Source organism: Lepus europaeus, chromosome 2 (assembly GCF_033115175.1).
Source record: "Lepus europaeus isolate LE1 chromosome 2, mLepTim1.pri, whole genome shotgun sequence".
Taxonomy (NCBI): Eukaryota; Metazoa; Chordata; class Mammalia; order Lagomorpha; family Leporidae; genus Lepus; species Lepus europaeus.
In genome coordinates this window covers 93,282,983-93,308,627 of record NC_084828.1, presented here as the reverse complement: position 1 = coordinate 93,308,627, position 25,645 = coordinate 93,282,983, and the positions used below count along the sequence as shown (strand labels likewise).

Genomic DNA, 25,645 nt, shown 5'->3' with positions numbered 1-25,645 from the left:
GGATCAGCGCGGTGCGCCAGCCATAGCGCGCCGGCTGCGGCGGCCATTGGAGGGTGAACCAACGGCAAAGGAAGACCTTTCTCTTTGTCTCTCTCTCTCTCTGTCCACTCTCCCTGTCAAAAATAAAATTAAAAAAAAAAAAAAAAGAAAAAATTATTGCATATTATCGTGGTTCCACATAATCCAAAATGAAATACTTCTACCAGTGAGTTCAATAAACATTTTTACTTGATCTGATTTGCTATATATATATGTTGCTCTTAAAGAAGAAGTTAAATCTTGATGGGCCTCTATAATAGAAGGATACTATCTTCTGGTCTGAAAGAATTACTGAATACTTTAACAAATGCCTCTATCAGCTTAGATACATACACCTAGACTGACTTGGCCCATTAACAGTTATTAACACTTATCCAGTATCCCAGCAACGAACTGCAACAATCATGAATCAAACAATGTTTTTCATCTAAAGCACAATGAATTCTTTTCCAAATTCTAAAAGTTCTGAATACAATGAAGACAACAACAAAATATCTTTAGTTTTCAGCTACAAACTGGTTCTCACTAACGAATGTTATAGTTAGTAAGATGATTCTAAAACAATATATAGTTACATGATGTAATATTAATACAGTTTCAGATAATAATGCTAAAAATTAAATGAAGCAAACAAGCAACCTTGAAAATGATTATCCATTCATATTCAGAAATTCTACTAGCTATAACAGTTTAAATCATGCTATATAAAATGCTTACTCTTGATGTATTTATTTGTAGTATATGAAAAACCTGACTATTCATTCAGGAATAAAAGCAGCTAGTGGCAAAAATAACTTAACAATACATGAAGTTTTAATACTATTTTTAAAGATTGAAATGAAATTTAACCCTAATGTGAAGAAACCCTTTCCTTCTTTACTATTTTTGTATGTTTAAAGGTTAATGCACAAACTCACTTTTTTTCCATTTAATTATTCTAAACTTTAATGACATTTTAAATACCTGGCCTACAAGAGAAGGAAAAAATATATATATATATTTTTTTAGACAGGCAGAGTGGATAGTGAGAGAGAGAGAGACAGAGAGAAGGGTCTTCCTTTTTGCTGTTGGTTCACCCTCCAATGGCCGCTGCGGCCGGCACATCTCGCTGATCCGAAGCCAGGAGCCAGGTGCTTCTCCTGGTCTCCCATGCGGGTGCAGGGCCCAAGGACTTGGGCCATCCTTCACTGCCTTCCCGGGCCATAGCAGAGAGCTGGCCTGGAAGAGGGGCAACCGGGATAGAATCCGGTGCCCCGACCGGGACTAGAACCCGGTGTGCCAGCGCCGCAAGGCGGAGGATTAGCCTGTTAAGCCACGGCGCCGGCCGGAAAAAAAATTTTTATTTGACTTAAAAACAGAATCCACATATTTTTAAAAATGATGCTCTTGACAGAGGTGAAAAAGTAAAATACATTTAGAATAAGTTGTTGCTTTTAGAAATTATGAAAAATCAAAATGTAGGCATTGGCTGGCGCCGCAGCTCACTTGGCTAATCCTACACTGCAGCGCCGGCACCCCAGGGTTCTAGTCCTGGATGGGGCGCAGGATTCTGTCCAAGTTGCCCCTCTTCCAGGCCAGCTCTCTGCTGTGACTCAGGAAGGCAGTGGAGGATGGCCCAGGTCCTTGGGCCCTGCACCCGCATGGGAGACCAGGTGGAAGCACCTGGCTCCTGGCTTCGGATTGGCACAGCACGTCAGCCGCAGCAACCATTTGGAGGCTGAACCAACGGGAGAAAGACCTTTCTCTCTAACGCTGCCAGTCCAAAAAAAAAAAAAAAAAAGCAGGCATGAAGAGGGCAGGAGTTGTGGTTCCATTGTTTAAAGCTGCTGCTTGGGACCCCTGCACTCCCATATCAGGTGCCTGGGATACAGTCCCACCTCCACTCCAACCCAGTTTCCTGGTAAGCATTTGCAGGCAGCAAGATGATGGTCCAAGTACTTGGTTCCTTGCCAGCTATGTGGGGACGCAGTTTGGTCTGACCCAACCCCAGCGGTTGAAGGCATTTGGAGAGTGAATCAGTGAATGGAAGATATCTCTCTCTGTCTCTCCTGGTGTCTCTGTCACTCTGTCTTTCAAATAAGTAAATAAATAAATAATTTCTTAGAAAGGCATGGAAATGTTGATGGACAAATAGAGAAATAGTGGAAGTTCATCAGGAATATTATAAAACTAATTTTTCAGCTCTGCTTTTGTCATTTAATATCCTAAACTTTTTAAAATTAGTTTTGGACTTTAACAACAGGAGTCTAACTCCCCATGCAGGACCTCTCTCCTCAATGAGTTGTATTATGAGAGTTAACTGTAAAACTTTGTTCTCAAGCAGTTTTTTTGTGTGTGTTCATGTGTGTGCAAATTGTTGAAATCTTTACTTAGTATAGAGTTGGTATTCTGTGTACAAGTTAATTGAAAATGAATCTTAATGGAGAATGAGACTGGGAAAGGGAAAGGGAAGGAGAGGAGGAGTGGGAGGGTCAGTATGGAGGGAAGAATAACTATATTCCTAAAGTTGTACTTACTGAAAATTTGTATTCCTTAAAATAAATAAATAAATAATAGTTTTGGACTAATTTATATACCATGAATTACACTTTGACTTATCCTTTTTCATTGATTAGCATTAAAGGGCTAGGCAATCCTTTACAGATGGTACAAAAATTACCTATCAATAATGTATACATAGATGCACTTAGTAGTACTGTTATTAAGAATGAACCATCCGGGTCTCCCACATGGGTGACGGGGTCTGCTGCCTTCCTGGGTGCATTAGCAGGACACTGGGTTGGAAGTGGAGTAGCTGGGGCTCAAATTGGCACTCTGATGCTATGCTGGCATCACAAGCAGTGGCTTAATCCATTGTGCAACAATGCTGGCCTCTAATGTCCTTGAAATGCCTAAGTCAATGTTATTCATTATTTCATTAGAGAAAATGTACTATATGTATCCTGTTGTTTATTTTTCTTTTTCTAAATCATCTAGTTAATGACCTATGTCCTGAATTTTGTTAGATGCTGACAATTATCTTCCTAAACTCTGTTGTTTTCTATAATATAACCAAGTTCCAAATGAATGGTATCTCTTAGTGAAAATAATTTATTTGTTGAATTATTCACTGTACTAAATCAATAAATGACTACTTAGGCTAAAATATTTAGAAATAAGTGTAAATACTTGATGATCATGAGGATTCTCATATGGTAGGGCACACTCTAATTTCTATCGAGAGAGGCCACTGAGTTAGAGAAATGTGGCTTGTTTTTAACTTAAATGTGATTTGAGAGGGATAAAAAAAGTATACTTACTCTGTTCCATGAAGGTGAAGATCCTATTACATCCCTTTCATTAGCTGAGACAATCTTATTCTAAATATATTACTAATTTGGAGATTATACCTCAATGTCAACAACTTTAGATAAGTGGTATTATACCTGAATCCAATTCACCCATAAGGTCTTTTTTTTTTTTTTTTTGACAGGCAGAGTGGATAGTGAGAGAGAGAGAGACAGAGAGAAAGGTCTTCCTTTTTGCCGTTGGTTCACCCTCCAATGGCCGCTGCAGCCGGTACATCTCGCTGATCCGAAGCCAGGAGCCAGGTGCTTCTCCTGGTCTCCCATGCAGGTGCAGGGCCCAAGCACTTGGGCCATCCTTCACTGCCTTCCCGGGCCATAGCAGAGAGCTGGCCTGGAAGAGGGGCAACCGGGATAGAATCCGGCACCCCAACCAGGACTAGAACCCGGTGTGCCGGCACCGCAAGGCGGAGGATTAGCCTGTTGAGCCACGGTGCTGGCCACCCATAAGGTCTAATGCTATCTCTCTTACGTATCTTGAATATAGTTATCTTATAATTAGGTCTCTGTTACTAAGTTTCTAAGTTTTTAGTTTTCAAGAAATATTTACTGAGTACAAATAAATGCAAGATACATTAAAATGACTGAATTCCAGTATAGGAAATAAACCTTTATACCTAAGGAAATATACAATTTTCATAATAGTGCTCTAATAGAAAGAAAAAAAAGACTTCAGTTTGTTAAAACCATAAAGTAAGTGGTCCTTGAAAGAGGAGTAGAATTCCATTAGGGAAGGTAAAAATAAGGCATTAAAGGCTAAGAGGACAGCATGAACCAAGGCAAGAGCATGCATGATCTGTTTAGAGAATACAAGTAATAGATAATATAATTAGAGAAAGTGAAGCTGAAGGGGCAAGTAAAAGTTAGACAATTCAGAGTTGTTGGAAAATAATTGGTGGCAAAAATGTTTTGAGAGGCAAGATATTAAAGACTGATTAGACTATCGTTGTTTTTGTTTAGGTAGGAAATGATAAGAACTTGAACAAAATGTAAGAACAATAGTAATGCAAAAAACAGGAATTCTGAGGACATATGGCTGACACATTGGATTGATTCAATTTAGAGAAAGTGGGGGAAAATGTAATAAATTAAGTTGCTAAGTTGTTTGGAACCTAGGAAAAGTTAAGTTTGAGGTTTGGGGAAGAAGCTGAATTCTAGCCTAAAGTCTTAGAACTCCTTTGGAAATTCTCAAACAGGCAGTTGAAATTTGAGCTTTGAGAATAGGCGAGAGGCTGTTATGGAGGTAAAGACTTGAAGTCACCAGCACTGAGGTATGACCATACAGAAATAAAGTATAAACTTGGAAGAGGGCAAGGGAAAGATGCTCAACCCACATCTATATTTAAGGACTGAGTGGAAAAAGTAAGAGACTACGAATGAACCAGAGGCGCTTGCTAGTTATGATCTCTGAGAGCCCATCTAGCCCGATTTCCAGCATCAGAATCATCATGCAATTTGGTGGTGAAGGAGGGAAGTATAGCTGTGAACCAAAAGGCCTATGTGGGGGCAGTAGGAAAGGAGAGAGGAGAGGGGCTCTAGGTGGAATGTGTGGATAAAAGAGGTCTAAGCACAATCCTTTTTTAAAATAGCAAAACCAACAAATTATCTAGCTTCCAGCTATAGAACCAACTACTTTGGGAACATTTCTTTTTATCTGAAATATGAAAGAGGGCAGGGATAAGGAAAGGAACAGGATTCTAAGAAAAGTTAAGGGGAAAAAAAAAAATCAAGGCCAAGTACAACAGATACTTCACATTGGGATAGTAAAGCACAAGTTATTTCAATAAAACAATTTTTTGGAAGGAGTTCAAAACAGGTGTACTATATGCTTTATGTGAGCTTTTACAAAATTACCAAATACATAAGTAAAATTGAAGTATATTTATAATGATAATGTACTTGCTCCCTCTTAGATTTTCTTCTGGACTGTCTTTTGTGATTACCTGTCGACTGAATGTGTTCTGTACATGCATCCAGTAATCTTCAACTGGATCATAACAGTATATTGCCTTGGTCAATCCACCAGCAACATATATCAGGTTGTTTAAGGATACAGCTGTTATACATCTCTTGGCAATTGGGATAGCTGCACGAAGTAGCCAAGAATTGGTTTCTGGATCATAAGACTGAACCTAATAATATAAAGAAATATTTATTAAAATTTCTAAACAAATAAGTAAATTTGCCTCAGAAGAAGTCTATCAATACACACAAACATGATAAAAAGTCAAATTAGCCCAATGGCAAAATGTCTGAATTACAAAAAGTCTCCAAAAATGCAAATTTATTAGTATCATGCAGACCAGACACAGCAAACACACAGAGATTCTTGCTAGGATGAATGGCCATCAGGTTTGTTTAATAATTTCTACAAAATTAACTGTCTAAATTTTTAAAAAACTGTTATGTAGGGTAACTGCTCAAGCTGCATTTAATTTCTTTGTACTTTTAGGGAGTCCTTTCTTCAGAAGAACACAAGTAAACCTCAACTCAGTATTCTCTGAATTATCATAGTCTGAATTAATGAATTCTAAATCAGATTTGACATCATTACATTAAAATTTAATTTAGAAAAAATTAATTGATTTGACAAAATTCAGTTGACACTGCTAACCAAGCAGGCATTAGATACCTTCTGCTAGAATAAACATGGTATTTCCTGAGATATCAGGATGGTACATGTTCTCTTGTTGCAGGAGTTCAATGAACAGCAACAACTTCCAGCCACCCTCTATTTACACTACATAGGCTTCCTTTCCTCCTCTTTATTCTAAAAATACTTTAAAAGTATGCAGAAAATGACTCAGCTGGAAGCAGTATAATTAGTCACTGTGTCTTACTCTTTGCTAATTCACTTCCCAGCTGTGTTTTGTACGAATAATTTTTAGACTCCACAGGTGATAGCAGTGGAAGGCTCAAAGCAATTTATTTAGTACAGAATTTTGACACTGGGATTAGTTCCATTTCAAAAATACTGCATTACATTTGTTGCATAAAATTATTAGATATATTAAGGTCGCACTTCAACTCAAAATTGAATGCTTTTCCTCCACAGTATAAGGCTCCAGAAAAATTTTACAAGGCCGTTCACACTAAGCAACCCACCTATTTACCCGATAAGCCTTCTATATTCCTTTTCTTATATATATATCAATGGTAAACAGCTTTAAGAGAACATGGCTTACCTTATCAGAACAAGTATTATCATCTGGTCCTCCACCAATTACAAATAATTTTCCTACACAGCTAGTCACTGCAGGAGAACTCACTGCTTCTTTAAGGGGAGCGACTTCTGTCCATCGATTTGAAAAGGAATCATAACATTCTACGCTGCTTAATCTATTTTGCCCATCGTAGCCTCCAACAACATACACCTATATGTAAAATACAGGAAAATCTTAATTATCAAGTTTGAATTTTGAACTACTTGGCTAAAGAATTAAGGGATCTCAAAGTCCTTGATAACTATAAATATAACTGCAATATATTTAGCTCAGAGTTCCTGACTGTTTTTAATCACCCGTCTACCTCCAGCACTATGGAGCCTTTTAAAGACAATTTTTTTCCTGATAGCAATCCCTCATGAAATTTAAATGCCACATAAGATTCGATGCCACCTATATCTATTTTCCTTATTGTGTGTATATCTGTGCTTTGTACATGAAACTTTTTTTTCCATACACAAGAACCAGTTTTCACCACCTCTTTGATAGAAAGATTGCTCTTGTTGAAAATGAAATGATTAGGTTTTAATGTTCATACTCATGGATGATGAAAGATTCAATTACAGAGTATTAAATGATGAAACTAAAATATTAGTGAACATTACTAGATTGAACTACTTGAAGACAGGGCCTATTTTTTTGCCTCTACAATGTCTAGAAAAGCACCTGACACAAAATAAACTCCTTATATTTCAAAGATTTTTCCTTAAAGCTTTTATTTAATGAATATAAATTTAAGATTTTAAAAAAAATTTTTTTTTTTTTGACAGGCAGAGTGGATAGTGAGAGAGAGAGACAGAGAGAAAGGTCTTCCTTTTCGCCGTTGGTTCACCCTCCAATGGCTGCTGCGGCCGGCTCATCACGCTGATCCAAAGCCAGGAGCCAGGTGCTTCTCCTGGTCTCCCATGCGGGTGCAGGGCCCAAGCACTTGGGCCATCCTCCACTGCCTTCCTGGGCCATAGCAGAGAGCTGGCCTGGAAGGGGGGCAACCGGGATAGAATTCGGCACCCAACCGGGACTAGAACCCGGTGTGCCGGCGCCGCAAGGCAGAGGATTAGCCTGTTAAGCCATGGCGCCGGCTTGAATATAAATTTCCAAAGTACAGCTTATGGATTACAATGGCTTCCCCCCACTATATTTCAAAGTTTTCATGTACATTTTCCTTTCACAAATATGAGGAAGGTAGGGCAAATTAATGACAGGTGAACCAATCAGTAAGACATTTATTAAATGATTTATGTACAGAATAATCCATTAAGTATGAGGGAATATACAAGAAACTTTTAATCTAATAAAGCTTTCCAGCTTAACATTCACATTTCTTTTAATGGACCTCATTACCACTCTGCCCTCAGTAACAAAGGAAGTCCTGGGGTGGGTGCTTGTGGCACTAGAATCCCATATGGGTGTTGGTTTGTTCTGTGTCCCAGCTTCTCCTCTTCTGATCCAACTCTGCTATGGCTGGGAAAGCAGAGGAAGATGGCCTGAGTGCTTGGGACCCTGCACCCACTCCTGGCTTTGGATCAGCCAGCCCAACTCCTGACCATTGTGGCCATTTGGGGAGTGAACCAGTGGATGGAAGACCTCTCTCTGTCTTTCCCATTCTCTGCTTCTCCCTCTCTGCCTATAACTCTGTCTCTCAAATCAATAAGTAAAAAAAAAAAAAAAAAAAAAAAAAAGGAATTCCTACTGAGTCTTCCTCCCCGTATCTCATATCTGTGCTTTCCTGTTGTTTCCCATTGCCACTACACTACTTCATGGTGCATGTTATTTTATTCTGCTCAAATAACCTCCTGGACCTCATTCTTGTGTTCTCAAAATGACAGATTAATTTTCTAAAACATTTTATTAATTCCTTATAGTAATTCAACAATGAATATAAAGATCAAGGACAAACTTCATTACCTCATCATTCAAATTTGTCCACAATTTCCATTGTAGCTACCACCATTTCTTCTTTTTTCCCCTGAAGATTTATTTATTCATTTGAAAGGCAGAATGACAGCAGAGAGAGGGAGAGACAGAGATGTCTGGTTCACTCTCCAAATAGCTGCAACAGTTGCAGCTGGGCCAGGCCAAAGCCAAATGCCAGAAACTCCATGCATATCTACCTCATGGGTGGCAGGGGTCCAAGTACTTAAGCCATCATCTGCTGCTTCTTAGGCACATTAGTGAGGAGCTGGATTGGAAGCAGAGTAGCAAGACTCAAACTAGCACTCCAATATGGGATGTGGGCAGCTCAAGTGGTAGCTTAACTTGCATGTCACAAGGCCTGCCCTGCTAATGTCATTTCTAACATGCATTTCTCACAAAGTTAGATAACTTACAAAAGGCTATGCAACAATAAGGGGGATGGAATCTATCACACAATGTAGTAGTAATTAAGGACAGAGGCTCTGAAGTTAGGTCAGCTGGGTTTATATCTAGCTTTGCCAGGTATTACTAGACAAATTTATCTTCTCAGAGAATCAGTATTTAGTTCCTCAATCAAAAAATGTAGAGGGTTGGCGTTGTGGTGCAGTGGATTCCACTGCTGCCTGGGATGCCTGCATTGCCAGTTCCAATCCTAGCTACTCTGCTTTCCAACCAGCTTCCTGCTAATGTGGCTGGGAAGCAGCAAATGATGGGTTTACAAACTGGAGTTCCTGCAACCCAAGTGGAAGACCTAGATGGAGTTCCTATCTTCTAACTTCTGCATGGCCCAACCTTGGCTATTGCAGCAACTTGTGGTGAATCAGGATAGAAGACTTCTGTCTCTGTCACTCTACTTTTCCTCAACCAATCAATCTTTTAAAAATGTAGATAATAATAGTTATCGATAACATAATGTGAGTATCAAATTTTAATAAATACCCTTATATATAATTTATATATCATAAAGATCAAGATAAAAAGTCCTAAGAATCTCTGAGCTGTTGCTTATGCTTTATCAGTTTCTGTGGATCCACTTCAGGAATCACTTTTTTAGTAAACTGACAAAGTTATATTAAATATTTTCCACTCTAAAATTCTAAACCATCTTAGGCTTCATTAATATAAAGTTTTTATAAATTTAAATAATTTTTTAGGTTTGTACACAGATTATAATGTTACTTTTAGGATAATGGTTTACATGAATTGAGCCCTTGTTGTATAAGATAGGAATGATAGCTTTTATTCTGGATTTAGTGCTTCCAAGCTTGATACTTTTAAGTATATTAACATTTCTCAAATAAATCTGAGTTCACCAATATATACAGGTTTCGACACATCAATCATTTTCATTTGTCTTTGGAAATATATATCTAAAGGTCCTCATTATTTCATTGGCCTTGTCAACAGCAACAGACACTATTTCAAGGTCTTTGGGATTTAACAACAACTTTTAAATAGTGTTCTGAGAAGCTTGTTTCCTATAATATAGAGGTTTCCAGAAACCTCTGGAGATGGGGAAAGTTCTGGGCCATGTTCTCTGTTACAGCTGGAGGGTTTGTTTTTTCACTGGTGTTTCTGGGAGACCTAAAGGCAGCAGTCTTTCCGAAAGGGATGCCAGGGAACCAGAGATATGCGTGTAAGCAAGTATATGGGTTTCATTTAGGCTGTTCAATAACTGGGGCTTTGGAGTAGCTGACAGAAAGAGGAGAGGCTAAAGACTCCAAGTTACTCCTTGGCACAACTGCTTTATTTTTATGCCTTTTATGTAATGGATTTTTATAAGAGATTTACCTTTTAAAAAGTTAAAAAGCTTCTAGAAAGTTTGAAAACCACTAGTCCACAGGTGATTCTCAGGTTCCTAAAGACAATTCACGGTTCATAGCATAAATACATATATATTACAATATTTATTAGCTGCAGTCAATAATACATTTTTAAAAAATATGTTGTTGAGTTTATTTTAACATTTGTTTTATCCCTGCTTGTACAAACTACTTGTACAGATTAAAAAAAATAACATCACTTTAGATAAATAAATCTCTGCCTGACAGTCAGTAAAAGGAAAAAAAATTTGCTTGGATTACACATTTGCCTGCTTTTGTATTTGATGTAACTCCTTTACTTTCCAATTCTTTTTGGGTATTTGGACTTGAATGATGAATGGGAAGAGAAATGTTCTGTACTGCCATGAATTCCAAATTCAGAGAACAAAATAACCATTCAAAAGTACAGTGTCACATTGTTTATATCTTCAGTTTATCTACGGAGGTTAGAAATGAAAGGAAATACAATTTGAATTCAAAATAGCCAGAGGGAGCGTAAAACCAAAGATTCAGTTGTGGTATTTATTTTGGAAATGTACCAGAGCAATGGAAATTAAAAAAAGTGGTTCTCTTACTTTACCAAGGAGGACAGCCATTTTGTGACGCCATCTGCCTTTATTTAGAGAGGCAACTCTGATCCAAATATTCAACTGTGAGTTATAAATCCAGACATCACGGCTATTGATTCTTCCACCTTTAAATGCAAAACAATGTACATGCAAAACAATGCATAACATATCACCACATATCTATCACCAAGGGATCTCTTAGGTCATGAAAACATGGAAAATATTCATCCAATTCAAGAATTTGATAATTCAATAATAATTTCAATAAATGAAAAAATGAGCCTCTTAAAGCTGAACAGAAAGTTCTACAAAGCCGATTTAAATTTTGCCAATTTTTACCTTCGGAAGTAATAATTACCAGCCCCAAAAAACAAAATACAGAATGTATTACAATATTATGAGGTTGTTAATTTGGAAATAACAGAAGCACCGAAACAACATGATTATTCTAACATTGTTTTTAATCATGCATTTTAAAAAGATCCTGTACACTGTCATAAAAAATAGAGAACAGGTTCTTATATTGTTCAATGAATAGTAATATAATAATCTGCAAAGCTGGTAACTCTATTTACCTATTAACAACTTCTGACCAGACTTTATGTATGTAAGTCTATCATTTTATTGTCTATCTGATTGTAGAGGTAACATATCACATATAATATACCAAAGAAGTTCAAGTTAACAAGTTAAAAATTCTATTTTATAACCTTTGGAGAGAATTTCAGAAAACAAGAGTAAATCAGAGATGCTTAATTCTATGAGTACTTCTGACTCTGCATACTCTACTGTGTTCTTTAAGACAAAGAGGTAAAAGTTTTAAAAACTGTATCATATTCTATATGCATATGAAAACATTTAAACTATGCTATTATAAGAGGTATTTTCTGGTGGATATTTTGTAAATCATTATGCATCATGTTGTGATTTTTTAAGAGCAAAAAGTCACTCAGGGTTTTATTTGCTTTATTAACTGAGCTGCTTGAAGTAGGTATACTCATAATGCACAATTTTTTTAAAAGACACTGTTATTGTTTCAAACAGCCAAGCTAAGTCCAAATTAAAAGTGGTTATTATAATAATTCTTTATTTACCTGAAACAAGAATGTCATTCCTTAGAGCACAGACCGCATACTCTGATTTGGTAAATTCTGGAAGCTTAGCCAAAGACTTCCATTCTCCTGTTACAGGATCATAGCACTCAGTGTATGGAAGATTAAATCCTCCAACTCGTTCACAGCCTCCAACAACAACTATCACCTCCGAATAGCCCGTGGACCTAAGATAATTATTGTAAGAATGCACAGATAAAAATAATAAAATATACTCAAGATTGTTGAAAACCCTAAAAACAAACTACACACTATTATAAACAGTTAAATTTACTCTTTGTATATGTGGCAAATAGTGTAGACTGGCAATTATGTACATTGAGAACATTTATATGGGAGTCAGCGACATCATTCTTCCACAAAAATATCTACAGCTACTTTTCTCTATGGGTTTTGACTGGAAAATTGTAAAGCAATCCAAAGATCCTACCTGACTCAACTGAAACCCTGGTTTTATGAAGGGTACCTTTCAAATGCAGTCTTAAAGCAACAGACATACATAACTAACTAAGGTAAGATAATGCTCTTTTTATAACTGGGGGAAAATACTGCTTTTTCTTTTTCCTTTTTTTTTTTTTTTGGACAGGAGGAGTGGTTAGTGAGAGAGAGACAGAGAGAGAAAGGTCTTCCTTTTTGCCGTTGGTTCACCCTCCAATGGCCGCTGCGGCCGGCGCATTGTGCTGATCTGAAGCCAGGAGCCAGGTGCTTCTCCTGGTCAGGGCCCAAGCACTTGGGCCATCCTCCACTGCCTTCCCGGGCCTTAGCAGAGAGCTGGCCTGGAAGAGGGGCAACCGGGATAGAATCCGGCGCCCTGACCGGGACTAGAACCCAGTGTGCCAGCGCCGCAAGGCAGAGGATTAGCCTGTTAAGCCACGGCGCCGGCCCATATACTGCTTTTTCATCACATCAGGTTGCTAGTTTTAAAAAACTAACTCATAATCAAAGCACCTTTAAAGAAGTGTGTATATGGGGCCAGCATTGTGGTGTAGTGGGTAAAAGTCACATGGGCGACATTAGAGTCCCAGCTACTCCATTTCCAATCCAGTTCCATGCTAATGAGCCTGGGAAAACAGAAGATGGCCCAAGACTTGGGCACTGCACCCATGTGGGAGACCCGGAAGAAGCTCCTGGCTTTGAATCAGCCTAGCCCTGACAGTTGCAGCCATTTAGGGAGTGAACCAGTAGACAGAAGACCTCTCTCTCTCTTTGCCTCTGCCTCTCTGTAACTTTGCCCTCCAAATAAATAAATAAATTTAAAAAAAGAAGTATGTGTGTGTATGTATTTATTTAGAATTTTTAAAATACAAATCATGTAAATTACGGTAATATAGTTAAAAATCTGGGACAGCAAGTAAAAATGCTAAGAGTTTATAACAAAGAATTTAAAGGGGGCCGGCGCCGTGGCTCACTTGGTTAATCCTCTGCCTGTGGCGCCGGCATCTCACTTGGGCACCGGTTCTAGTCCCGGTTGCCCCTCTTCCAGTCCAGCTCTCTGCTGTGGCCCAGGAAGGCAGTGGAGGATGGCCCAAGTGCTTGGGTCCCTGCACTCACATGGGAGACCAGGAGGAAGCACGTGGCTCCTGGCTTCGGATCGGCATAGCTCCGGCCATAGCGGCCATTTGGGGGGTGAACCAACAGAAGGAAGACCTTTTTCTCTGTCTCTCTCTCACTGTCTAACTCTGTCAAATAAAAAAAAAAAAAGTTAAAGGAAAAAAGCAAAATGAAATATTGTATATAAGGTATGTTTAATACTATATTTAAAAAATATGTCTAGAAAAATAAACCAAAATGGTGGCTGTGGCTCCCCACTTTCTATCATTATACATTCTCAAAACATTAAAATTTAAAAAAAAGCTCTTAAGACAATGAGAAAAATCTTAATGTTTATGTTAACTACTGGCTTCTCTTATTTTGTAGTTCAAATATAAGACAGAGACAGGAAAAATCAAAAGTTTACCCAAGATTTGATTGTTCATAAGGCTTGACAGATTTAAAATTTTTAAATTCTTTAGTTTTTATGTTTTTTCACAAATATAAGCTAAATGAAAAAGTCTTCTAATTGTATTTTATGTCTCCTAAAGAAAAGCAAGGATAATCTGGCTTCTGTTACTTAAGTGATGAGGGGAAGAAAGACTTCAGAGTACTGATTTGTAGTTTTAGTCAGTGTAAAGTCACACAAATACGATAGAAACAAAGGAAAACATACAATATTGCTATGTTTCTTTAACAGAACTCCCCTATCCAGCTACATTTACTCAAAGTGAACTGAGTCATTCACCTATTCCACACCAGGCATACTTTTTCCATTACAAAATCAGAAATACATATTGTAGAGAAGAATTTTGTTCACATATGCAATACAATTTATTTTTAGAAACTTAGCAAGTTATATAACTCTAACCCCGTATAAAGTAAAACATTAACGGTACTCAAACACTTTAACTACTGATTTATGTGCCATTCTTTTCATAGAAGTATCATTTCCTAAAATCACACCTAAAATAAAAGGGTACTTCAAAAAGTTCATGGAAAAAATGGAATGAAAAGATAGTTTAGTTGGATGTAAGAATTTTTGAAATCTATGCATAATTTTTTCTTATATACGTTTTCATGAACATTTAAAAGCCCTAGTGCCTCTAAGATAAATCTGTGTGATATTCCTCAGAGTCTTATTTGCTGATCAAAACAGAAATTGCTAAATGTTATCACTGAGGTCAAATTACATTTTTAAATATAAAATCCAGAGTAATTGTACACATTATAGAATTTTGTTTTATAGACTCTTTATAGTATTTCATTTATGCTTTTCCTTTGCTTAAACTTATTTGTCTTTTTTTTTTAATTCATTCATTTATTGGAAAGAAAGAATTAAAAAGAAAGATACAGAGATCGATCTTCCATCTGCTGGTTCACTCCCCAGATGGCCACAACAATTGGGAGTGGGCCAAGCTGAAGCCAGGGTCTCCCATTTGGGTGGCATCTTCTGCTGCCTTCCCAGGGGCGTTAGCAGGAAGCTGAATCAGAAGTAGAGTCCATATGGGATGCTGGTATCACAGAAAGTAGCTTAACCGCTGTACAACACTGGCCCCTTGTTTGCTTTTTGTACCTTAGAAGAAGAAAAAAACTGCACAAAAAGCTAATGCCTAAAACATTCAGTTCCACTAAGTTAAAGATCACTTCAGTGTTACTTGATGTGTATTTATCGGAAAGGACTTGCAAACTAGTAGTTTTGCCTACATTGAAGGTTCTATTTGCAACCAAATAGCTTTTAACTTAATTGGTTAAATCTGGTGTTTTCATTAGCGACTAGATAAAATGGTTACTTCTTTTCTTTTTAGAAAAGATTATTTGAAAGTTGAAGAGAGGGAGAGAGAGAGAGAAAGAAAGACGGGGGGGGGGGGGGGAGTGAGATTCCTTCTGCTGGCTCATTTATGATATGCTTTTAACAGTCAAGGCTGGGCCAAGCAGCAGGCAGAAGTGAGGAATCGGGTCTCCCATACAGGTTGCACAGGCCCAACTATCTGTTGCTGCCCAGGTGCATTAGTAGGAAGCTGGACTGGATGTGGAGCTGGTACTGTATCCCATGTACTCTGATAAGGGATATAGGCAATCCAAGCTGTGGCTTAACCCATTATGCTATAATGCCCACTCCTGGCTATTTCTTGAGCTGGGAAAATAAATTATCTCAGGGAGCTGTCTTAAAGGAAATAGGTTGCTATAGATGACAATGGCCCTAAGAACAGAAAGCAGTCAAGATGATGGACTAGGATGAACAGAATTCTGGATACTCATAATTTTTAGAGTATTAATCTATTATAGCAATTCTCTAAAGTTAAAATTCTGATATGATGAAATAACAAATATTTGCTGCTCTTAGTATTAAGTCTCAGTTGTTTCTAGGAAAGCATGAAAATCAAATTATTTTTTATAATGGTCATATGTTCTTAAAAATTCCTTTTCTTTTATCATAAACTTGAGACAAGATCAAACGGTTTAATTTATGTGAAAGATAAAGTAATTATAAACTCAGAGGACATTCTCAATCAAATCAATAAGCAAGTAATAATGATCATACTCAATGAATGATCTCAAAAGTGAAATATAGGGGGCTGGCGCTATGGTGTAGTGGGTAAAGTTGCTGCCTGCAGTGCAGGCATCCCATATGGGCTCCAGTTTGAGTCTCAGCTGCTCCATTTCTGATCCAGCTCTCTACTATGGCCTGGAAAGCAGTGGAATATGGCCCAAGGGCTTGGACCCCTTCACCCACATGGGAGACTCAGAAGAAGCGCCTGGCTCCTGGCTTCACATCGGCCAAGCACCAGCTTGTTGTGGCCATTTCTGGAGTGAGCCAGCGGATAGAAGACCTCTCTCTCTCTCTGTAGCTCTGCCTTTCAAATAATAAAAATAAAGAAGTAAATAACCAAATTGCCAAACACACTTTTAAAAAAAGGTGAAATATAAGAACTGCTGGCTGAAATCACAGACCTATTTATAAATTAATGCCAGATATGCCACAGACAGGTAAACTGCCCAAAGAACTTTCATGAACAAAAAGGGTTGGGAAGTGATCCTGTGTATACCCCCCCCAACACACACACACACACACATTTGATATCTCCCTAGGTTTTAAAAGCTATTTATTTATTTGAAAGGCAGACTGACAGGGTGACGGGGGGTGGGGGGTGGGTGGGGTGAGAAGGTGCGGAGGAGGAGACAGAGAAAGAATCTCCCATTCACTGGTTTACTCTCCAAATGCCTCCAACAGCTGGGGCTTGGCTGATGCCAGGAGCCAGGAACTCCATCTGAGTCTTCCACATGGTGGCAGGAACCCAAATACTTGAACCATAACCTGCTGCTTCCAAGGTGCATTAGAGGAAGCTGAAATGGAGGCAGGACTCAATCCTAGGCACTCCTAATATGGGAGATGGGAGTCCCAAGCAGTGGCTTAACCCCAATGCTCACCTCAACCTAATATATTTTTAAAAACATACAATGGGAAAGGAAATGTGTTTCCAGGAGATTGGAAAAGAGAAGGAAATGTTAATGACAGCATAGTCACCATATTAAAAAATGTGAAATAAAAAATATGTGAAAATCAAATAATGAAATCAACATAAGGCACTAGATTATACAGAAATGAGATATGAAGGCTTTCAATCTTAAAGAGATAGACAGAATGGTCCTCTAGTCTATTTGACATCACCAAACTCAATGTATTAATAGATAAATTAAGACAACTATATTTCAGAAGAGTGGACTGGTCAGCCCTAGAAGCAGTAAGTAAATGAAAACATGAATGAAAGAATGATAATCACAGAAGTAAATATTTGCCGTGTCCATTTAAATTATAGCTTAAGGCAGAGAGAACCTTAGCTAAATTGACTTGAATGTGTCTGGTTCTTTGGCAAGAATATTTTTATGCAGAGTGAGACTTCTTGAACTTATGCTAGCTTAACTCTAAGTTTTAAAGATCTGTTAACTCCTTTTGTTTGGATTCCATGCCTGGAAAACAAGCTTTGAGTCCTCCAACTTTCCAAGTAGTGACTTGCTCAAAGTAAGAGAACACTGACTTAGCTTATCTGCTTGACAGTTTCATTTCTTACTGCAAATAAAAACACAAAGACTAGAAGATAAATGAGATAGTATGTCTTTCAGAGTTAATATTATATCTGTCCCTAGTTAATTGAAAATGAAGCTTAATGGAGAATTGGAATGGGAGAGGGAGGAGGATGTGGGGTGGAAGTGGAGGTGGGATGGTGGGTATGGTGGGAAGAATCACTATATTCCTAAAACTGTATTTATTAACATAAATCATTCCATCTCAGGAGCAGTATTGTGGTATAGCAGGTGGAACCGCTGCCTACAATGCCAGCATCCCATATGGGTGCTGGTTCGAGTCCTGGCTGTACCACTTCCAATCCAGCTCCCTCCAAAAGGCCTGGGAAAGCAGCAGAAGATGGCCCAAATGCTTGGAATCCTGTACCCACATGGAAGACCCAGAAGAAGCTTCTAGCTTCTGGCTTCGGCCTGGCTCAGCCCTGGCTGTTGTGGCCTTCTGGGAATCAACCAGTGGATGAAAAAGGTCTCTCTCTAGTCCCTCCATGTCGTGCTGTACTATGCCTTTTGCAAATAAACAAATCCATCTTCAAAAACAAATACTCCACCACTGCTCTGCCCAAGTTAAGAAAGAAGTAAAGGGGCCATCGCTGTGGCTCAACAGACCAAGCTGCCACCTGCAACGCCTGAGTTTTTTATCACAGTGCTGGTTGGAGTCCCAGCTACTCTGCTTCGGATCCAGCTTCCTGCTAATGTGCCTGTGAAAGCAGCAGAAAATGGCCCAAGTGCTTGGGTCCATGCCACCACATGTGAGACCCAGATAGAGTTCTAGATTCCAGCATTGCCTGAGGGGCCATTTAGGAAGTGAACCATTGGATAGAAGATCTCTCTTTGAGACTCTGCCTTTCAAATAAATAAACTGAAGAAGAGAAGGAGGAGGAAAAAGAAGAGGGAGAAGAAGAAAGAAAGGATACCCTTCTGTTAAAGGTCACCAGGGCATCTGTTCAACCTAGCATGGGATCAGGCTTATAGTCATTACATTTCTGCCACATGATCCTGCTCCCATGGTTGTAGGTAAATGTCAAGAGAAGGTTGTCTGGCTCAATTAGCAATCCTCTCTTCCCAAGAGGAGAGATTCCTTGAGAGTGACTGAAATTATAATACATAAGCCCAGAATTTATGAGTGGCCATATTCAGCCAGGCTGAGAGAACAATGCAGACATGCAGATAAAAGCACAGGTAAGAGGCAAAGAGAAGGTGCAGCTTGGTTTCTGATGGCTTTTCAGTATCCTGTCCAGGCTTTTTGAGTTTTACAGGTCACTGACCTTTGTGTTCTTGTAACGAATTTCCCTTTTAAGCTTGAGCTGGTGAGCTGGTTGCTACTATTTACAATAAGAATCCTCATAAATTAAGAGTTCAATGGATTACAGAAAAAAAGCAGTAACATACTAATAGCTTTCAACTCAGGGAAAGATTCTCAATCTTCCACATTAAGAAAGAAATGCAAATTAAAATCATGAGATACTATTTTCACTTTCCAGGGTAGCAAAGATTTACAAAAATGAATGTAAACAAACTGTGTGGCAAACAGTACAGATATAGGTATTTTCATATTCTTGGCTGGAATATAAGTTAGAAAGTTTATAGTATAAGTTAGAAAGATTTTCTCTAATACCTACAAAAATTTTTAAAAACGCACATATTATATGGCTAAACAATTCCATTTCTAGTAATTCACGCTATAAATCGGCAATGTATGTATGCAGAGATATCTACAATATTCACTGAGCACTATTTGCAATGGGAAAAAAATGAAAAAAAATCTAGAAACAAATAACTATCATTAAGAGATGGATTAAATAAATTATCCCATAAGTGGGATATTATGCAGCTCTTAGAAAAGAACAAATTTTAGGGGCCAGTGCTGTGGCGTAGCGGGTAAAGCTGCCGCCTGCAGTGCTGGCATCCCATGTGGGCTCCGGTTTGAGTCTCGGCTGCTCCACTTCCAATCCAGCTCTCTGCTATGCCCTGGGAGGGCAGTGGAGGATGGTCCAAGTCCTTGGGCCCCTGCCCCTGCGTGGGAGACCTGGAAGAGGCTCCTGGTTCCTGGCTTCCAATCAGTGCAGCTCCAGCTATTGTGGCCAATTTGGGAGTGAACCAGCAGATGGAAGACCTCTCTCTCTCTCTGTGTAACTCTTTCAAATAAATAAATTTTTTTAAATTCCATTATAATAAATAATATTAAGGAGAAAATTATTACATAGAATAATTTCTTACATACTTTTAAATGGTAAAAGCTAGGTATAAATCTATGAGTGCAGTATCCTACCATCCATGCAAAAGTTTCCAGGAAGTAGAATTAGAAATAAGTTTATTGAGGTGGGCAGGTGGCTTTATGGTTAACCACCAGTTAAGAAACCTGAATCTGATTTTGGAGTGCTTGAATTTGAGTTCCAGGTCCACTCCCAATTCTAGCTTCCTGCTAATGCATACTCTGGAAGGCAGCAGTGATGCTTAAGTGGTTGGGTCTCTGCCACCCATATGGGACACCTGGATTAAGTGTCTGGCTCCCAGCTTTTCAGTGTGGCCCAGTCTTGGCCACTGAAGTCATCTGGAGTGTGAACCAATGAATGGGGCCTCTGTGTTTCTCTGCCTCAAAAATTAAAAAATAATTGGTGCAAAAATTTTTTGAAATCTATATGATTTTTTTTTGGACAGGCAGAGTGGACAGTGAGAGAGAAAGAGACAGAGAGAAAGGTCTTCCTTTGCCGTTGGTTCATCCTCCAATGGCCGCTGCAGCCGGCGTGCTGCGCTGATCCAAAGCCAGGAGCCAGGTGCTTCTCCTGGTCTCCCATGCAGGTGCAGGGCCCAAGCACTTGGGCCATCCTCCACTGCACTCCCGGGCCACAGCAGAGAGCTGGCCTGGAAGAGGGGCAACCGGGATAGAATCCGGAGCCCCAACCGGAACTAGAACCCGGTGTGCCGGCGCCGCAAGGCGGAGGATTAGCCTATTGAGCCGCGGCGCTGGCCTTATGATTTTTTTCATAACATGATTTTCTATGAGCTTTTAGAAAAGACTTTAAAATTTATTTGAAAGGCAGAGTTACACAGAGAGTGGGAGAGACAGAGATCTTTCATCTGCTGGTTCACCCTGCAAATGGCCTGGACTGGCCCAAGCCAAAGCCAGGAGCTCCTTCCAGGTCTCCCATGTGGATGCAGAGGTTCAAGCACCTGGGCCACCTTCTACTGCCTTCCCAGGCCATAGAAGAGAGCTGGATTGAAGAGGAGCAGCCGGGAGTAAACTGGCGCCCATATGGAATGCTGGTGCCACAGATGGAGGATTAACCTAACCTACTGTGTCATGGCAGCAGCCCCTTCCTTCTAGTTTTAAGACCAAGTACAAGTCAGGTCACTTAAGTGTGCCTTGGTTTTATCACAAAAAATAACAAAGAGATTTACTAAATAATCATAAAATACTATTCTTTAGACAAAATATATTTATAATTTTCATAGTTTTCTTATTGATTTCCAACAGATACTTTTTTTTTTTTTTTTGACAGGCAGAGTGGACAGTGAGAGAGAGAGACAGAGAGAAAGGTCTTCCTTTTGCCATTGGTTCACCCTCCAGTGGCCGCCGCGGCTGGCGCACTGCGGCTGCCACACTGCGCTGATCCGATGGCAGGAGCCAGGTGCTTCTCCTGGTCTCCCATGGGGTGCAGGACCCAAGGACTTGGGCCATCCTCCACTGCACTCCCTAGCCACAGCAGAGAGCTGGCCTGGAAGAGGGGCAACCGGGACAGGATCGGTGCCCCGACCGGGACTAGAACCCGGTGTGCCGGTGCCGCAAGGTGGAGGATTAGCCTGTTGAGCCACGGCGCCGGCCTCCAACAGATACTTTGCCTTATTGTTATGACAATTAGGTTCCTATAGTTATCATAGAGTAAATGATTATTGGAGGTAATAGAAAATATTAAATGAGACAAGTAATTAACAGCTGATTCCAACCTCAAATGGTAAACTTACTAAGTCTTAGCTATCTGTGTTGCTCAATCAAGTATGACAAAGTGCAGCAATTTTTCCATTAATATGAACAATTTGCCACATGCAGTCACTACCTTGGAGGACATCTGTCCAGTTAATGCCATCCACACTTTCACTTGGGAACCTTACTGTGCAGGCAGGCCAGTTCAACCAAAATGGAAAATTATATGTAAAAGGGGTAATGACTCCTCTGAGGGAATTATTGTGGAAGAGACAACTTGGCAAGGGACATGATGCAAAATCAGCAATATCAGAACCAAACTACCAAGCAACTGAAGTTTTTTTTTTTTTTTAAAGATTTTATTTATTTATTTGAGAGGCAGAGTTACAGATAGAGAGGGAGAGACAGAGGATTTGAGGTCTTCCATCCGTTGGTTTACTCCCCAGATGGTCTCGATGGCTGGGGCTGGGCCAATCTGAAGCCAGGAGCCAGAAGCTTCTTCTGGGTCTCCCACATGGCCCAAGCACTTGGGCATCTTCCACTGCTTCCCCAGGCCACGGCAGAGAGCTGGATCAGAAGAGGAGCAGCCGGGACATGAATTGGTGCCCATATGAGATGCTGGCACTGCAGACAGAGGTTTAGCCTACCATGTAACAGTACCAGCCCGCAATTCAAGTTTCAAAGTCTGGTATTTGGGGCTGGTGCTGTGGCATAGCAAATTAGGTTGCCACCTGCTATGCAGGCATCCCAAATGGACAGGAGCCAGTTTGATTCCCTGCTCACCTCTTCCGATTCAGCTCCCTGCTTATGTGTCTGGGAAAGCATCAGGGGCTGGCCCAAATGCTTGGGCCCCTGCACCCACGTGAACCTGGAAGAAGCTCCTGCCATCTGGTGTCAGTGTAGCCCAGCTCAGGCTGCTGCGGCCATTTGGGGGTATTGAACCAGTGGATGGGAGCTCTCTCTCTGTCTCTCCCTTCCTCTCTCTGTAACTTTGCCTTTCAGGTAGAATAAATCTTGGGGAAAAAAAAAAAAGAGTCTGGTATTCAGACTGGAATGAGAAATATGGAAAAAAGTGCCTAGGCTGGGACAAGAAATAGAAATTAGGTGTATTGGAGAATCAGAATCAGACTGTCAAACAACATTATGAATATGAAACATCAGGAATGGTAGCATAAATACCAGTTAAAATTCATGAAATATGACAAGGTTGGGACAGACAAGTTCATCACAAACAAGGAAGTGACTATTTCCGGGTGAAAAGGGTTACAAGCCTAGCATTTAGAGATGGCACATAGAGGCAACTCAAATATTCATTAGACAAAACTTAACCCTGTTTAAACTAGTTACCTTTTGATTCTATAGGGTTCAAAAGTATTCCTGAGTCCAGGTATGTTATGTGTTAAAATGAACTTTTTCACTAAAATGTTTTCCATGCTAATATTAAAACTTCAACTTATTTCTAAGTTTGCAAACTGTGATGAGAGCTAAGGAAGAAGTCTAAAGAAACAGAGGGGAAGAGAGAAATGAGAAATGCTAAGGCCACTGAATAAAATATTTAGTGTAATTGTGCACAGCATGGTATCATCAGTTTTGCAGAATGCCTTTTAATTATTAATAAGGTATGAGGCAGTGTGCCTACTAGTTAGGAGTATGAACTTTTTAGCCAGAACATCTAGGTGTTGGATCCTTGTTCTACTAAACAATATGACTTGACTGCTCTGAGCCTCTGTAAGTGTGCATAACAATCGCATTAACTTGTGGGGCTGTTCTGAGCATTACATGAATTAATATATGTAATAGTACATAGGACAGGCAGGCACCACGGCTTAATAGGCTAATCCTCCACCTGCGGCGCCGGCACACCAGGTTCTAGACCTGGTCGGGGTGCCAGATTCTGTCCCTTGGGCCCTGCACCCGCATGGGAGACCAGGAAAAGCACCTGGCTCCTGGATTCGGAGCAGCGCAGTGCCAGCTGCAGTGTGCCAGCCGCAGCGGCCATTGGGGAGTGAACCAATGGAAAAGGAAGACCTTTCTCTCTGTCTCTCTCTCTCATTGTCCACTCTGCCTGTCCAAAAAAAAAAAAAAAAAAAAATAGTACATAGGACAATTCCTGGGATGTGTTTGCTATTATTATATGGAATGATAGCTGGAAAGATAATATTTACATAACAAAGTTCAGTTCTTAAACTAGAACAATTATAAAATAACTCACATATATATTAGAATAAATGCATAATCTGATATTAATTTTCAAAAGCTTATGCTTAATATAAACCAACTGATGGCAAGCATTCTCTCAAACCACAGTGATGGGCAAGCATTTGTCTCCTAGTCTGTAAAAGTACAGCATAAATTTAAAATGTATTATGTTTATTTTTTTCACAAAACCTGCAATAATCTTTATAAAATTTTCTGTCAAATGCTAAGTTATATATTTTTTAATGGTATTTCCAATCCTTACAATAATCTTACAAGCTGTGTGGTATGATGCTTACTTTCTACACGAGGAAACTGACACACAGGGAAGTTAAAGTGCCTAGCCCAAGGTCATGGAATTAATTTGCTGTGCAGAGTCAGATTCTAAAGTCAGTACTCTTTAACACAACAGAAGGCTCACACGGGGTGTTTTCTTAATAACATAACTACAGTTTGCTATCCATGAATATGTGAGTGTGGTCTTATTTTACAAGGCTGTTGGTGTGCTTAACAAGATACAAACTTATTCTCCCATATTTTATTTCCTACTGTGGAGGAAGATTCCATTATCACTCAGTTTCTGCTTTTGTATTACATGTTTATTGAATTCGTCCTTCTTCTGGGATAAGTTTTTATATTAAAACTAGCAATCTTCTAAGATTAGGGTAATTACTTATGAGCTCTACCTTTTTGTTCTAAACTTGAAGTCCCTAAACTGCAAAATTTAAGAGTTGGATAGTTATGAAAGTAGTTTTTAGATCAACCGAGGCACGAATTCTCATGTAATCCAACTTGTGGCTAGTTTTATTTTTTTTCCCCTTTGGCACTGTTGAATATGGAAACAAAACATGTATTGAAATGCATATTGGAAATAAAAATGGCCTAGTGTCAGTGACTCTCCCAGAATGTACTTTTCTTACCTCGGCATGTACTGTAGTCACTCAGTATTTGTATATGTTGCTAGAATTTAGATTGTATAAACAGTGAAATTTTAATGTGTTCCTGTGTTTTTAATAAATTGAAAAATAAAAAAAAAAAAAGAAAAAAAAAACTAGCAATCTTTTCTTTCTCTATGTACTCTTTAGTACTAGATGTGGTATTTTTTTTTTTACAGTAATTATCTGCCTTTAGTCTGAAAACATAGTACCTAAATATGTTGTTCTTTAAGTAATTCTTATCAGTAAGTGTTTACCATACTATAATTATTAACCTTGTAACCTGCTAAGAATGATGGGAGATATTTCCCCTTCCCAAAAGAAAATGTTTAATAAAATAAAATGAGAAAAATTATTGCATCAACTTTAAAAATTAGCATTATTTATCAGTACAAAGATTGACAGTTGCATAATACATAGCAATAGTTAATCACTGTTTCCCAGCTTTACTCCCTTCTGTGATTAGGCTCCACTGTTTCTCCCATGTAGCTGGTTTATAACCAGCAGGGCAGATCATAAAAACTTTTGTGTTGTCAGATTGGCTTATATCCTCTTTCTAGGAAAAGCCCAACAGTTTAAAAAATTGTATCTATATCTATAACTATAAATGCATTTTGGGATTTTTCTCTGTCATCTAAGAGACATGTAAGCATATAGGGGGAATTCCAGAATGGACTGAATTCTGAAGAATATCTGGCACAGAATAAACAATATAGAAATATTGGCTGAAATGAAGAATATATTAATATACAGTTGAGGGATCATAAGATCAACACTCTAATCCAGAGTTAATTTTTATATCAATAATGATGGGACAACCAGATATGCTGTGTTTTCTAATGTGGTACAATGTAACAAACACATTGATGTGGGATGGATTCCAGTCACAAATATTTAACAAGTATACAAGCTGAAACCTGTAGAGCCAACTTCCAGTTTCCAGGAGATACA

At 39.0% G+C, this 25,645-nt stretch overlaps 1 protein-coding gene across 3 annotated transcripts in view; it reads right to left on the bottom strand.

Annotated features, from left to right (window-relative positions):
- KLHL24 (kelch like family member 24) overlaps nucleotides 1–25,645 on the bottom strand; it is a 49,999-nt gene that overhangs the window by 6,083 nt on the left and 18,271 nt on the right. For all 3 annotated transcript variants that reach the window (XM_062210387.1, XM_062210369.1, XM_062210378.1), the window contains 4 exons: nucleotides 12,008–12,192; nucleotides 10,920–11,038; nucleotides 6,569–6,757; nucleotides 5,327–5,515 (listed from right to left, as the gene is read on the bottom strand). In XM_062210387.1, the coding sequence (XP_062066371.1) occupies nucleotides 5,327–5,515; nucleotides 6,569–6,757; nucleotides 10,920–11,038; nucleotides 12,008–12,192 (682 nt within the window). The remainder of the gene's footprint in view (nucleotides 1–5,326; nucleotides 5,516–6,568; nucleotides 6,758–10,919; nucleotides 11,039–12,007; nucleotides 12,193–25,645) is intronic.